The sequence below is a fragment of the Phlebotomus papatasi genome, chromosome 5, assembly GCF_024763615.1.
Source record: "Phlebotomus papatasi isolate M1 chromosome 5, Ppap_2.1, whole genome shotgun sequence".
NCBI classification, from domain to species: Eukaryota; Metazoa; Arthropoda; class Insecta; order Diptera; family Psychodidae; genus Phlebotomus; species Phlebotomus papatasi.
In genome coordinates, this window is record NC_077226.1 from 4,553,414 (window position 1) to 4,567,584 (window position 14,171).

The following is a 14,171-nucleotide window of genomic DNA, read 5'->3' on the forward strand; positions in this document are numbered from 1 at the left end:
GATTTAACTCGGATACATCCACTTAAAATATAATTTATATTTTTATTTCTGTAATTAATTACTGAAGTATCATAATATAACTATTCTACTTTAAGAAAAACCAAAAATTATATTTTTATCGGTTTAATAAGTGGGTAAAAGAAATATTTTTTTAAGCTCGGGTCAGCTGGGTTGTGTACTAAAAATTTAATTTCTGAGAAAATTTTGCTGTTGACAGCTCGTCGCTGGAAAAAGTTTAGTGTTTTTTCTATATAATAAAACATTATTTGCAATCAAAATTATCAATAAAAGTTAGTGTAGTTATTGATCTACAAGGTGAGTAAGAGTTTATTGATAATATATTAATAATTCATACAGAAATAAGTGATTTTTGTGAATGTTTTCATTTCGATGCAAAACGGATGCGGTGAAAGTCAATGTTTTGGTTCAGAATTTGCATTGTTCAGGACTCTTTTTCTGTTTCAGATGCCAAAGGGAACAAAAGAAAAGACCTATAAGGACAAGCCCGACTCTAAGGAAGGTATTAGGAATGCCTTGCAGTGTGTACGAGATGGTTCTACCATAGCATATGCATCCAAAACATTTAATGTCCCAAGAACAACACTGCACAACAAATTGACCGGCAAATACCCAGAGGAGTGCCCCAATGGCAGGCCAACAATTCTTTCAAAAGAACAGGAAAAAGAACTTGTCAAATGGATCCTGGGATGTGCGGATGGCTGGCATCCCATCGGGAAGGAACAAGTTCTGGACAGCGTTAAACTCATCTGTGAGGTCTACAAAATTCCAAACCATTTTACAGCTGGAAGACCCGGAGACGTTTAGTTCAGGAATTTTCTTAAGCGTCATCCAGAGCTCAGCATGCGCAAGCCAAAATCCTTCTCATTGGAAAGAGCTACTGTTACTGCTGAAGACCTCACGGAATGGTTTCAGAATTGTCTTGGATATTTCACAAAACACAACCTTCTGAGCATTTCACCAGACCGTGTTTTTAATTGCAACGAAAGTGTCTTCTTTTTGACACCGGAAGATGGAAATGTCCTGTCCAGGAGAGGTTCACGTGTAGTTCCATCTCTTAAAAATTCAGGACCGAAGCAATGTATCACAGTACTCCTCAGGGTGTCAGCTACTGGCGAACTTGCTCCTCCAATGGCTGTTCATAAAACTGACATTACTCCAAAAATTGCCATTCACAACGCAGAAGGATGGAAAATGGGAACGTCACCACAGAGTGGCTGGATGGATGGGCCACTTTTCTATGCTGGTCTTTATTTCCCGAAAATTGTTTTCCAACATTCAGAGGAGTCCATTATCAATAACCAGCACGATCAGGCCACCGACAATAATCCTTCAAATGATCCAGTCATCCCTGGAAACCAACTCTCTGCAACTTCTGAGACTCAACCGATCTTCGACACACTAAAACAATGCTATTTCTGGCCAGGAGAAATTCCAAATCGTCGTCAGAAGAAGAGGGTCAAAGCCAGCAATGTCAAACACCAGTATATTGTATCTTCCGAGGAAATTATCGCGGAACAGGAGGAAAAATTGAGGCAGGATTTACAAAAAAAGAAAGAAATTGCTGAACGGAAGTTGACCAGAGAGAGGAACAAAAAAATAAGGGCAGAAGAAAAGGAGATAAAACTAAAGGAGAAAAACATGGTAAAGGAAAAGGCTCAAATGCCAATTGAAGCTGAAAAGAAAAAACGTGGAAGGAAGTCAGCCAAGAAAACCGAGGAAAAATCAAAGAATTGAGTGCAATCTTAAAATAAATAAAAATGTATATAATTAAATAATAAATTAATGAAATGAATTGATGGAATAAAACTCTAAAAAAATGTTTTTGAAATAATATCTTCTCATTTTTATGCATTAAACTTTTCCTTAAAATGAGCATCCGAGTTTGATCGAATTCAACGGAGTTACATAAAAGCGTCGCAGTAACATTCTTGCGCATATATTAATATTATCGTAATTTTATTAATTTTCATCAATATTATTGCTAAAATTCTATTTCTATTATGATTCTAAATTAAACAAAGAATAATTCTATTGATTTGGAATGGCGAAAAAAATATTTCATCAGTCCAAAAACAAGCATTAAAATCGCACTCTATGAAAAGTATCCGGATTACCTCTCTTTACTATAATGCTAAAATTTATTATAACTTAATTTTGTGTTGTAATTTCTCCGAGGAAATATTCAGTTGACGGTTATAAATTTATTTACAATATTCATTATTTATGAAAAATGTATCTTTTTCGTTACAATTTAGCTATTGCAGTTGACTTTGAATCAATTAACAAAAAAACCCAAAACGGGAACAATGTCAGCAAAATATTTAAAATTCAACTGTCTCACGAATTTTTTTATGTCACCCGGAAAAAAAGTCCACGGATAAGTGAGAGTCTACTGTATATTGTCTCTAATTCCAAGTATCCTTCAAATAAGTCGATATTACTTGAAGGACTTTTACAAGATACGTAAGGAACGAAAAAGTGCCTTTGTAATATTTAATGTTAGACGAATTTTGTAATTTTACAAAATGGACTTTTACAAAAAAGAATTTTGAGGATGTATTTAGATCCCGTTTAAATGATGTGTTTTGATATAGGGATTTATTCGTGAAAAGATCAACTTTATTTTAAATGCCTTTTAACATGGTTGGCAATATTGTAAGTATTCGAGTGGAAGAAAATTTATAGATAACAATTGAAAAGATTATTGATTTTGGAACACAAAATTGAACTTTAGGAAAGCTTGAATGTGTTTAATTCTTTCGCGTCATTAGGGTCATATATGACCCATGGAAAAAAACAATTTTTTCTTACTATTTACATTAATTGAAATCTATCGGTGTGTGCACGACATCGTAATAGAAGGATGTAAGATTCTTGGCTAATTTTCTCAAGACTCCAGATATTCAAGAAAAGAAAATATTTGAGATCAAAAATCACTAATTCCGAACTTTGTGAAATGACTTGTCTTTTTCAAATTTTTTTATATTAATTTATTTTTTTTTTCAGCAAAAACTTCTTTAGAAACACAAAATAGAATATCCAAAGATTGTATATTGCATATTTTGATATAATAAATTACTCTCAATTTTCCAGAAAAGCGTGTAGAATTTTCCGGGTCATATATGACCCTATTGTCCCCAAGGGTAACAGTGTTTTCGTCCCAAACCTATAGCGAAATGTAGTTGGGACATTGTTTTTCTTTGTGAAATGCAGTTGGGACATCTTGCTCCTGGACATTTCATCTTATATCTGATGAATTATAACATATTTTGCAATATTTTAGAGTATTTTGCAAACGTTCAATATTGTGCAATTGTATTGTGTGTGAATAAATATGTGGGTAAGTTTATTTTTGCCAAAAGCCACTCCAAATATTGTGACAGAGACTGTTCAAGGGATTACCAGGAAGATTCCTAGAACACCAGGAGTACAGTGTTCATCAAAACAATCCAGTTTTCCATGGTTTTGGCCAAATTAGTAACTTCAAGCAAAAAAAACTCTTAAGGAGCCCGTGATATAGATTTTGAAAATGGTATGTACACTTCCCTTGAGGACAATAGGGTCATATATGACCCAGGGTTTTTCCGAGTTTTCACGCAATGGAAATTTTTTTTTCCTCTCTGAACTATTATATTTGATCATAAAGCATTAAGAAAAACTAAATTTTACATGAATTCATCTGCTGAATAAAAGTGGGACGCGAAAGAGTTAAAAACTCGATACATGGGTGCCACATTTTTTTACTGAAAAGAATAAGGGGAGCTGTAGGAACGGTATCAACTGTTTTACAGGATATTATGGTACTTTTTAGTGGTAATCCTTAACCAACGACCTCTCTATCCAATTCCAGAATACAGGATTTGCCGGATCCCGCGCTGTCGTTAAACTTATATGATGGGGTTAACGACAACGACCTTAAAAACATCTCACTGATCTAACCGCTATCGTGTCGTATTGATCTATTTTTCAGAGTAACATTTTCAAATGTGACAAGAAACTTTTAGCCGATAAAAAATTCTTTTGGAAAATAAATATTTTTGATACAATATTAAATTATTTTTAATGTATAAATAATATTTTTGGACTACAGGCAACTCATTTGTAAAAAGAAAAAAATTAATCATTGTTACTATCTGGGATGACATCATAGCTTCTTTTCGATAGTATCGACTGTCGATTCTAAAAAGTTTAAACGGTAACTGTACTTTTTCTAGCTGATGTAAATATTTACAAACAGTCGCTTTCCATTAAGAATGTCACAATAAATGACCTGACAATGTGATAAAAGTCTTCATTAATTTAGTTTAACAGATACAGATTTATCGATACTATCGATTCGATAGTTCCGAAAAATTAATCATTCCACCCCTAATTTCTCGAATATAACTTTGTCAAGAAATGTTTGGCCGACACTGTATTTCTGAAGTGCTAAATTAATTGTTGCACTCGTACTTTTGGTCTCTTTCAGACTTTTCAACGCAGTTTCAATAAATTATAAACGATAATACTTTTCTAGAGACTCTCTTTTCTAAAAGTAGCTTCACAGGTCTCTTGGAAAATCCATAGAAAGAATTCTTTTGGTACACCTTGGTAAAATACAGATAATAATAAAATATTGTTATTATACAAAAATATCTGTAGCTAGAAATTTAAAATATAAACAAAATATTAAAAAAATATACGTAAAAAAAATTTCTTGCGTGATCTTTTTAAGTTTCCTTAATCAGATTTTTCATAATAATAAATAAATTTTATTGATCCCTAAGTATGTGAAGTGTATGAAGTGTAAGAAGTACTGGAAGTATTGCAGTATTTTCAGGAGTCTTCTGAAATGCTGGAAATGTAAAGGACACTTTCATATAAATTGTGAAAGTGTCTGGAAGTGGTGTACACATTTTTACCCTAATATCTCCCCCTTGGGTGAAACGATGGAGTGACATGAAATCAGTGATGTCAGAGGACCCAACATTTAAGGAAAAAGTAGTTTTTTCTGCTTTTGTAGTGGTGGTCGCCAGGATTTCAAGAGAAAATGTTAAAAAGATTGTTTTTTAAAGCCAATTTGTGAAGTACAAATAACGAAATTTCGATGAAAATTGATGTTATCATAAAGGAAAATAGTTTTTTGAATTAGTTTATTGACAAAGAATTGGTTAAAAAAACGTGATTTGATAGTAAAAATATGCTAAATATAGGTCGCCAAGCGACTTTTGCAACATTTCATAATTCGTGGAAAATTATGAAAATCATGTGGAATATCAGTGGTTTATAAACTGGAATAGAAAATTGGTGAGTTTTGGAAGCATTTGTGACTATTTATTTTTTGAATTGGCCGCGGAAAATCCTAGGGAAAATGTCTTGAAAAAGTGATTGATTGCTCGAAGAAATGCACATAGACGGTTCAGTTGTCAAAAAGAAGATGGCGGATGGTGCCCTTTGCGACGTAATTTTGCACGGAAAAAAGCAAATTTTTGTAATAAATTCATTAACCGTGTAAACAGACGGAATTTCCACGGGAATTCCCACGAGCAAATGGTAAATTTGCTATACAAGCGCCCTCTGCAAAAGTGCACGAAACTGCCCGAATGTCTTGAAATATTTTGAATTTCAAATGGAAATTTTCCGTTGGAGGGTGAAATATTCAATTTTCTAAAATGGAAAAAAGCTATCTCGCTCGAGATAGCTTTTTGCTTCCGGAGAATTCCGAAAATTTAATTTGGAGTGTTTTTAAGCAAATAATATATGAAAAAACATGTAAAATCTCCTGTAGTGATCAAAACATTGATTTTAAAAGCAAATTTGAAATCGAATAATAATACTATAATAATTTTGAAAGGATTAGTGTTTCTGGATTAAATTAAATATTCATCAATAACATTTCAGAAGAGGTTTAAATGATTGGAAAGGCAGGTTCAAAATTTATCTTTTTCAATAAATCCCATTATTAAAAAATGTAAAGAATATAATAATGTAGATAAGGAAATACAAAGAATAATAAGAACTGTCGAAGTTCACTGATGAAAATTATAGCCAGAAACCATATAAACTGCCTTTTCGGATATAAAATATTACTTCAATATTTTTTATTGTTTACTTTTTTTGGAAATAAAATTTTAAAATATTTTACAGTCTTCTTGTTTTTTTAAAACAATTTGTATTCAATTATTATACAATTAACTAATTTTTGTAAACATCTCTGTTACGAATGAATTGACTGCTTGGTCACCCAGGGATATTTTATATATTTTCTTCTAACATTTTATAAAATTTTAAATTATCAGCACTACAATTAAACGAAAATTAATCAATAGGTCCTATCAGCAAAGATATCCAAAGCCTGTCGTTGATTTATCCACTTTAATTGGGGGTTTTTGACAAGATATTTACGCTATAACAACATTTCTAATCATTTCTCGAGAAATTTTAAAAGATTTTCCATGAAATGTATTAATAGATAATATTACTAATATCTTTGTGGTAGAATAAAGCCACTTTAATAAAATAAATTACGTAAAATATCTTCTAAATACACATTCCGTTATTTATATTCGGAAAAAACAAAATTTGAAATTCAAATCTTCGGAGCATTTTTGTGTTGCGCTTGAAGTCCACCAGAGGCGCATAGAGCGGATGGTAAAAATTTGACAGTTCAATATGGGAATTTCCATCCGGAATTCCCATCCGGAATGGAAAATCTCATGGGAATTCCCGTGGGAATTCCGTCTGTTTACACGGTAAAAGTTATTAAAGAATTGGACAGTGATGTGATTTGTGAGAAAATACCAAGGGGGAGATATTAGCTCGGAAGTGGTGTACACTGAGGTGGAAGTACACTGCGGAAGTGGAAGTCTCCAAAATGAAATGACTTTTGATTTTTTTATTTAATTACAGTATTGCAATTTTTCTAAGATTTTAGTCATTTTTCGCATTTCTAACTGTCTAATTGTCTTCTAGAATCATTCATTGGATTCTTAAAATATGGCTCAGTCGTAAAAAATGATGAATAATTATGTAATAACAGAAAACAGAGGAAGCATCATGTAAATTAGAAAAATTGACGATGCAACTCTTGGCCATTTGCTGAAGAGAAGTAAGCAAGTCGGTAACGCAGGCAGAAAACACGAGACCATCAACGCAAAGATTATGGGTTCAAGTCTCAGACTCTCTCTTATTTTTCTTCCTTTTTTTATTCTTTTTTTCTTTTTTTTCTTAGTTTAATACCGAGACATATCACAGATAATACACATAAACCGAACAAAATTGCTCTACAATCAAAATTATAGACAGGAAGCCATTTTATAAAATTGACAATACACAACTTTGCCAATACATAACATTTCCAATACACAAACTTCACAACTGTAATGCTCGTGCAAAAATTACCAACGATAGTGGTTGTAATTTTTTTTTACTGTGTACTGATACCAAGGGGGAGATATAAGTCGAAAAATTGTGTACACCACTTCCAGCACTTCCTAAATTTGTATGGAAAACGTCAAAGACTTCCACACTTCCGGAAGTGCCATAGGTGATTTCCAGCACTTCTTGCACTTCTAGGTATTTCCAGGCACTTCCGGCGTTTGAATTTAAAAAAGAACGACTAAAATCTAATTTGAATTTTCTTGAACAGTTGGATTATTATTTTTCATTCTTTTGGATATCGTAATTGCATTTTAATCCAACTGAAAATAAAATTTCTATTTTAAAAATTTCTATTGGAAGACTTATTTTCTATATAAATCTGGAAAACTTATTCATGCGGAATTACTCTGCAAATTTCAGTGTTTTAATAAATTCATTTTTTCACGAAGAACAAATATGTAAAATAACAAAAATAGAATTCACAAGAAAATATGAATCAAGAAATCCGCATAGAAACAAACAGTGTATCATCACTTTACTATTTTTTTTTAATTAAACAAAACTTAAAGGTCTATTTTCTAATTCTCATTACTTTATTCAAAGCTAATTTTATCACTTTTTTAAAATTTCAAATTATTTTTATTGCTAGTTTGTTAGTTTTGATATTCCGGTGCAACTCAAATGTTGTTTGAAAAAATCGCTAACAGTTATATTTAAAATATTCGTTTCTTTAATAAACTATTATTGTCTCTAAAAAAAAAAATTAAAATCCACAAACTAATTAGTAAAAATTCGTGTAATTTTCTATTTATATTAGGTACGTGTTTATAATTTAAACCTAGTAGAATAACTACCGTCAGTATATGTGCAAAGTCACCCGCATTCATGAAAATCAATATTACTAATTTAATTGGCAACATAAGTCATTTTTTTTATATCTAATTTTTAATATTGAAAAAAAAACTTGATTGCAAGGATTGTCTCAAATATGCCGTTTTTCGGTAACTAACAAAATGAACATAAATATCTAGATTTATTGATAAACAATAAAAAAAAGTAGTCTGTGCTTAATTTTTTTAACATACATAAATACTTATTTTTAAAGTTTTGTTATGTGTTACATTAAACAGAATTTTTTTAAAAGTATTTGACGTTGATTCGAAGATAGAGTATAATAAAAAATAAATTAGAAATTCCCTACCAATCAATGGCCAAAAGTTTTAGACTGAAAAACTCACGGTTTTAGACTTCATAGTTCTAAAAATATCTAAAATTCTACCAAGAGTATTAACAGTATTTTTTCAATCTTTTTGTTTAAATCATCATCTATCAAAAAAAAAATTAATATTTTAAAGAATGTAGAAAAGGCATTTTCAATATGAACCATGATATATTTGATCTCAAAAGATGCGAAAGCCCAGTTTATCATAAAAGTTCCATGTTTCTAAAAAAAAAAAACTTCGTTCTATGGTAAATATGTTATTTCTGAAGACAAAAAAGTTTGTAATAAAAAAGATATTGTCGAATTAAATCTCAAAAATATAAGAACCATTTATAATTATTGCAGATTCTGATATACACTACTTTAGTCGTTGTGTCATAACTAATATTTCAGAACTTGAGTCATAAATATTATATAATATTAATTATTTATATTTTTTTTAAATATTCTAATGTCTCCATATTTTTCATTTTTTTTTAATTCTTAATTTTTTTTCTGAAAGTTCTAGGATAAATTAATATCCTGGTAATTTAGTTTTAGTCATTCCAGATAGTTTTCAGTAGCAAAACCCTCTCAAGGAATCAACTACTTATTACACTTATTATTATTACACTAGAATAGGGGAAATGCTCATAATTTTGTCCAGTTTCTTATTTTGGACATTTTGAGGATAACATTGGACACTAAAAATAAATTGATTAAAATGATGGATTTTTATTCCAATATTTAATGAATAATGAATTCTATCTAAATATTTGTTCTTTTTGGAAGATTTTAACACTAAATACGTTAAAATTTGAATATGATTTGAGTTGAAATTGCTTTGTTGAAAATTCAGTGTGAGCAATTGCTTACGAGAAATATGACAGAACTTCTTGTTTACATCAGTCTTATTTAGCTGTGGTAAGGTACTAACAAAGTTTGTTCGCTGTTTTTGAGTGATATTATTGAATATTCATTGAATATTGTGTTGATTCACGTTACTGATGATTTGTACATTTGACCTGAAGTGAGATTTGCCTTGTAAATTAGATTTTTCGTGTGAAAAATGGGAAATTTTTTAAGACATTTACCAGTGAGGTGATGGTTCTTATTTTGGACAGGTGTTTTTCTCACGAAATTTCGTGAAGTTTTAGCTTTTGTGATGACTAGGTTGGACAAATGCCTGGAGAAACAAAGGAGCATCATCTCTACGAAAGAGATGTAGCGAGAAAAGCCCCGAAAAGCTCCCGGAAAGGTCAGGGAATGAGCGAATCTTCACGTAATTGGAGCACCGAAGTCAACTCACTTTAATGAATGATATGGAAAGTTTCCGGGCTTCTGTGACATTCTACGTTTCTGTTACATGAAAAGGAAGAGGACTTGGTAAGATTGGTTCATCAAATGAAGAACAATGGGCATCCTGTTAAGGCGGATTATCTGTCCAAATTTACAGCCAAGTTGGCCAAATTAATAAACAAGTTGTCCAAAATAAGAGCCAAGGTCACTTCTACATATCAATTCATTTTTAAACGTATTAAAACTAATTTTAATAAAAATAAGACGATAAATAGCTTGCTAAGTTTCTAAACAACCCTTCTGAAAAGTGAGTAACAAGAAATATCAATTAGTATAGAAAATATCGCACTTCAAACTTGGAACTTCGATGCTTATAAGCAGACTGTCCAAAATTATAAGCACTTCCCCTACTTTTCAACTGAAAATCGTAATTTTAAATTTCAAGTTTTGGAAGGCATTCAATTAAGTTTCCTCCATTGCAACAGAGGGCGTAGGTGAAACGATATTTGAATTTTTCAACGAGGATTTTAATGAAGGATTGACGATAATTGCGACAAAAACTGGCATATTTTTAGTCTTTTAGGATAAGCTTTAATTGCGCTGTATGCTTAGCAGCAATTTTTTTATTATAATTAAATGAAAAAAGCAAAGATCATTTAATTTTTTGAGACTTCCACTTCCACAGTACTTCCACCTCAGTGTACACCACTTCCGAGCTAATATCTCCCCCTTGACTGATACCCTATCTTAAATTCAAACCCTATCTTAAATTGAAAGGGACGTTATCTATCAATGAGTCTTCTGAAAATCACTACAAGTCATTGAAAAGCCTTTTGAAAATTTCGGAAAATTAATTGTAGGCTTTTGGAAGTCCGAAGGAGCATATGGGGAATGGAAAAATTATTGAGTATTTTGATACTTACGACTAAAATTGAGATTAATTGATGCTGCAACTTCGCCCATTTTGTTCTTAGCACGAACCCTGTAGAGTCCAGCATCAGTCTCCACAACATCATCAATGTCCAGGATGACGGTGTACTTGTTGTCACCCAATGGTAGTATTCGGAATTTAGTTCGGGCATCTTCAACCAGCAACTGATCACTCCTCAGCCATTCGATATCTGGCTTTGGGGCGCCCAGCAATTGGCATTCGAAAATGAGTCGATTCCCATCATCTTCCTGCCTCAGTTGGGGCTTTTGCACAAAACTCGGGGCAAAGTCATCAATGACACCCATTTCGTTGTGAAGATTGATTTTTTTTTAATAATAAAAATTTGAATTTTTTTCAAATTTGTTGAAAAAAGTTGGGGGGAGTTGAGGGAGGGGGACGGAGGGCAGTTGGATTTGGGTTGTTTGTCCTCTTGTCCGCAAGGGGCGCTTGTGCCTTCGTTGGAGCACAACTCCAGGACACTAACACAAAGTCTATTTACACACACAACTGTCCATCACAGCACACTGCAATAGAAAAAAAAAACCCAGGGAAATTTGCCTTAGATTGAGGTTATGTCATTGGATTTCCAGCATTTTTTTTCCTTTTTCCTTGTCTTTGAATTGAATAATTTGGGGCTCAATCACTCTGCTGCAAATTGAGAAATATAGAAATGAAATAAAAAAAAAAGAAACGCCTAAGACCTATTTTTAAAAAAATCTTCACAACGCGTTATTTATAGAAATCCAAATCACACGAACTTTCGCTTTCGCGTGTTTTTTTTTGGCGTGGGATTTGTTATTCACACTTCACAAATTTTATTTTACTCACAATTTAAAAATTTTTCATCCAATTTGAATGCCAAGAGATTCCTATGCCTCACTCTCATCTTTACTCATTACTTAACTCAAGATTCACCGTCTAATACCTCAAATATTTCACAAAAAAAGAAACAAAACCTAAAAGACAAAACTGCATTCTGACCTCAAAATAGAATACATAACCTTGAAATGTGTACAATTCGACTAAATGTTTTGAACAGAAAGGGCCTGAATTTTTATTAATGATCATGACAATTTCATAAGTGTATTAAATCTAATTTAAAAAGTTAAAGATATGTATCAATAAAGAGTCCTAATTTTTTTTGCCATAAAACTGTTAAATATAGTTAATTTATTGTTAAATTTCTCGCTTAAGGTATTAACGAATGCTTTTTTATTATTATACTTTAGGGGAGACTGGGTCAATATTTGTCAAAACAGATATTCTATTTTTTTTTAAGGTTCTCAGATAATCTGAATAGGAAATTTATCGCTCTACAACTTTATAGAAGTTCATTTTTTTCTATCTCAAAAGGAAATGCACTTATTGAGTCATTTTCCAAAAGATTATTTTGTGGAAATTCTCAAAATGGCTGAGGCAAATTTTGTCAGGCATGGAGTATTCTTTGTTATTTTCTTTCATTTTGTTACGACTTATTGTAAATGAAGATAATACCCAAATGACACATTTTTGTAGAAAATATATTTCTCTACAATTTGTCGCCGATCATTTGAGAAACTAACTGGAAAAAAATTATAGAAAAAATTACTTTTTCAAATTTTTCTTTTTGAAAATGAGTTCCCTGTAATCCTTAGATTTTACGTTTATTTTTTAAAAAAAATTAAATAATTTTATTTCATATAAAAAAAAATTGTTTTCCAATAGTTGATCATTTTTCAGGAATCAAAAGTTTGTTGCCCCTTTTTAAAAAGTAATTCAAAATGGTCAAAACATGCAACCACCTTTATGTAAACCGGTTATATTCTGATTTTGAGTCATTTGAATGTCAAGTGGTGGGTTTGTACATTTCTAAAGTTATCAATGGTGAATTTATGTACATAAAAGTGATGATAAATAACAAGAAATAATCTGGGTTGATATGATGACTTATTTTCGATACTATCGACTGTCGATTCTGAAATATTTAAACGATAGCTGTACTTCCTGTGACTAATATAGATATTTATCAACAGCCACATTCTTTTAAGAATGTCACAATGAATGGCTTAGCAATGCGCAAAAAGTCGACATTCACTTAATCTAACAGATATAGATTTATCGATACTATCGATTCGATAGTGACGAAAAGCTATCACTCCACCCCTGATTTTTTAATAATTTACAATTAAGGTTAAAAATTGTAAATTACAAAAAGTTAAAGGATGTCAAATCATTGAGAGTTGCCGCCAGAAAGAATCTACGTTGTCAATTGTTTAATTTTATGGAAAATCGCATCAGTGTATACAAAAAATATTCAAAATTGATGGTAAATAGGTGCAAGTATATTCTGAAAAAAAACTACAGGCAGACTCAGGGATTCGATTCAGAAGGCTGATAACTACATTGTAAGTATCTCTGATAGTATCCCCATAATGTCTACCCCAAAAATTCGCAGCTAGTTGGTTACCGAAGGAGCACAGGCTTCAAACGTGTCCGAAATTAACCGCAAATTGAAAGAAAATGTAAGAATGGTTGCTTAGCTCGGAAGGTAAAAGGTAGTATTTTTTTTTTACTTTTTTAGCATGTTCCAAGTGAATCTACAACCTTTTACCTGGATTGGTTTTGTTTACAAATGGAATCTTGCAAACCAAGCAATCATTCGTACCATTTTCTTTCATTTGCAATTGATTTTGAAGACTGTATTTCTTCGGTAAACAACTAGATTTGAATTTTTGGAGCGGACATCATGGAGTTGCTATCAGAGATATTTAAAATTCGGTTACTGACTCTCTGAATCGAGACTCTGGGTCTCATAGTTAGTAGCGTTTTTTCAGATGTACTCGCACCTCATCAGTATAATATTTGACCATTTTATGTATAACCTTTCGTGAGCATCCTTAAAATTTGGCAATTAAGCGACAACGACTCATTCCAACAGTAACTCTGGACCGGTGCCGGGCAAAATTCCGAAAGCCAAAATCCCGAAAAGGTCAAAATCCCGAACGCCAAAACTCGGAAAACCCAAAATCTTGAAAAGCCAAAATCCCGAATGATTCGAAATCACGAAAGCCATAATCCCCGAAAAACCAAATCTCGAAAATTCTGAAAAGATGTCATTTGAAAAGTAGGAAAAAGGCATTCATTATGTAGTGAAAATTTTGTGAAATTTTCATTAAGTTTTCATGAAATTTTAGATTTTCATGTTTCTCTCATCTTAGACTGAAACAAACTTACAACATAAAATCAACTTAAAATTTCATGGAAACTTTCATGAAAATTTTATGAAATTTTCAACACATAATGAATGCCAATTTTCGGCTCTCTCAAATGACATAGGCTATTTTGGAAAATTTCATGAAATTTTCATGAAAGTTTCCTTGA

At 31.6% G+C, this 14,171-nt stretch overlaps 1 protein-coding gene across 16 annotated transcripts in view; it reads right to left on the reverse strand.

Annotated features, from left to right (window-relative positions):
- The window catches only part of LOC129808827 (twitchin), a 182,519-nt gene extending 168,718 nt beyond the window's left edge, over positions 1 to 13,801 (reverse strand). For all 16 annotated transcript variants that reach the window (XM_055858737.1, XM_055858741.1, XM_055858739.1 and 13 more), the window contains exon 1: positions 10,804 to 13,801. In XM_055858737.1, coding sequence (XP_055714712.1) covers positions 10,804 to 11,116 — 313 coding nt within the window. In that variant the 5' untranslated portion in view covers positions 11,117 to 13,801. The remainder of the gene's footprint in view (positions 1 to 10,803) is intronic.
- Positions 13,802 to 14,171: the final 370 nt, after the last annotated feature.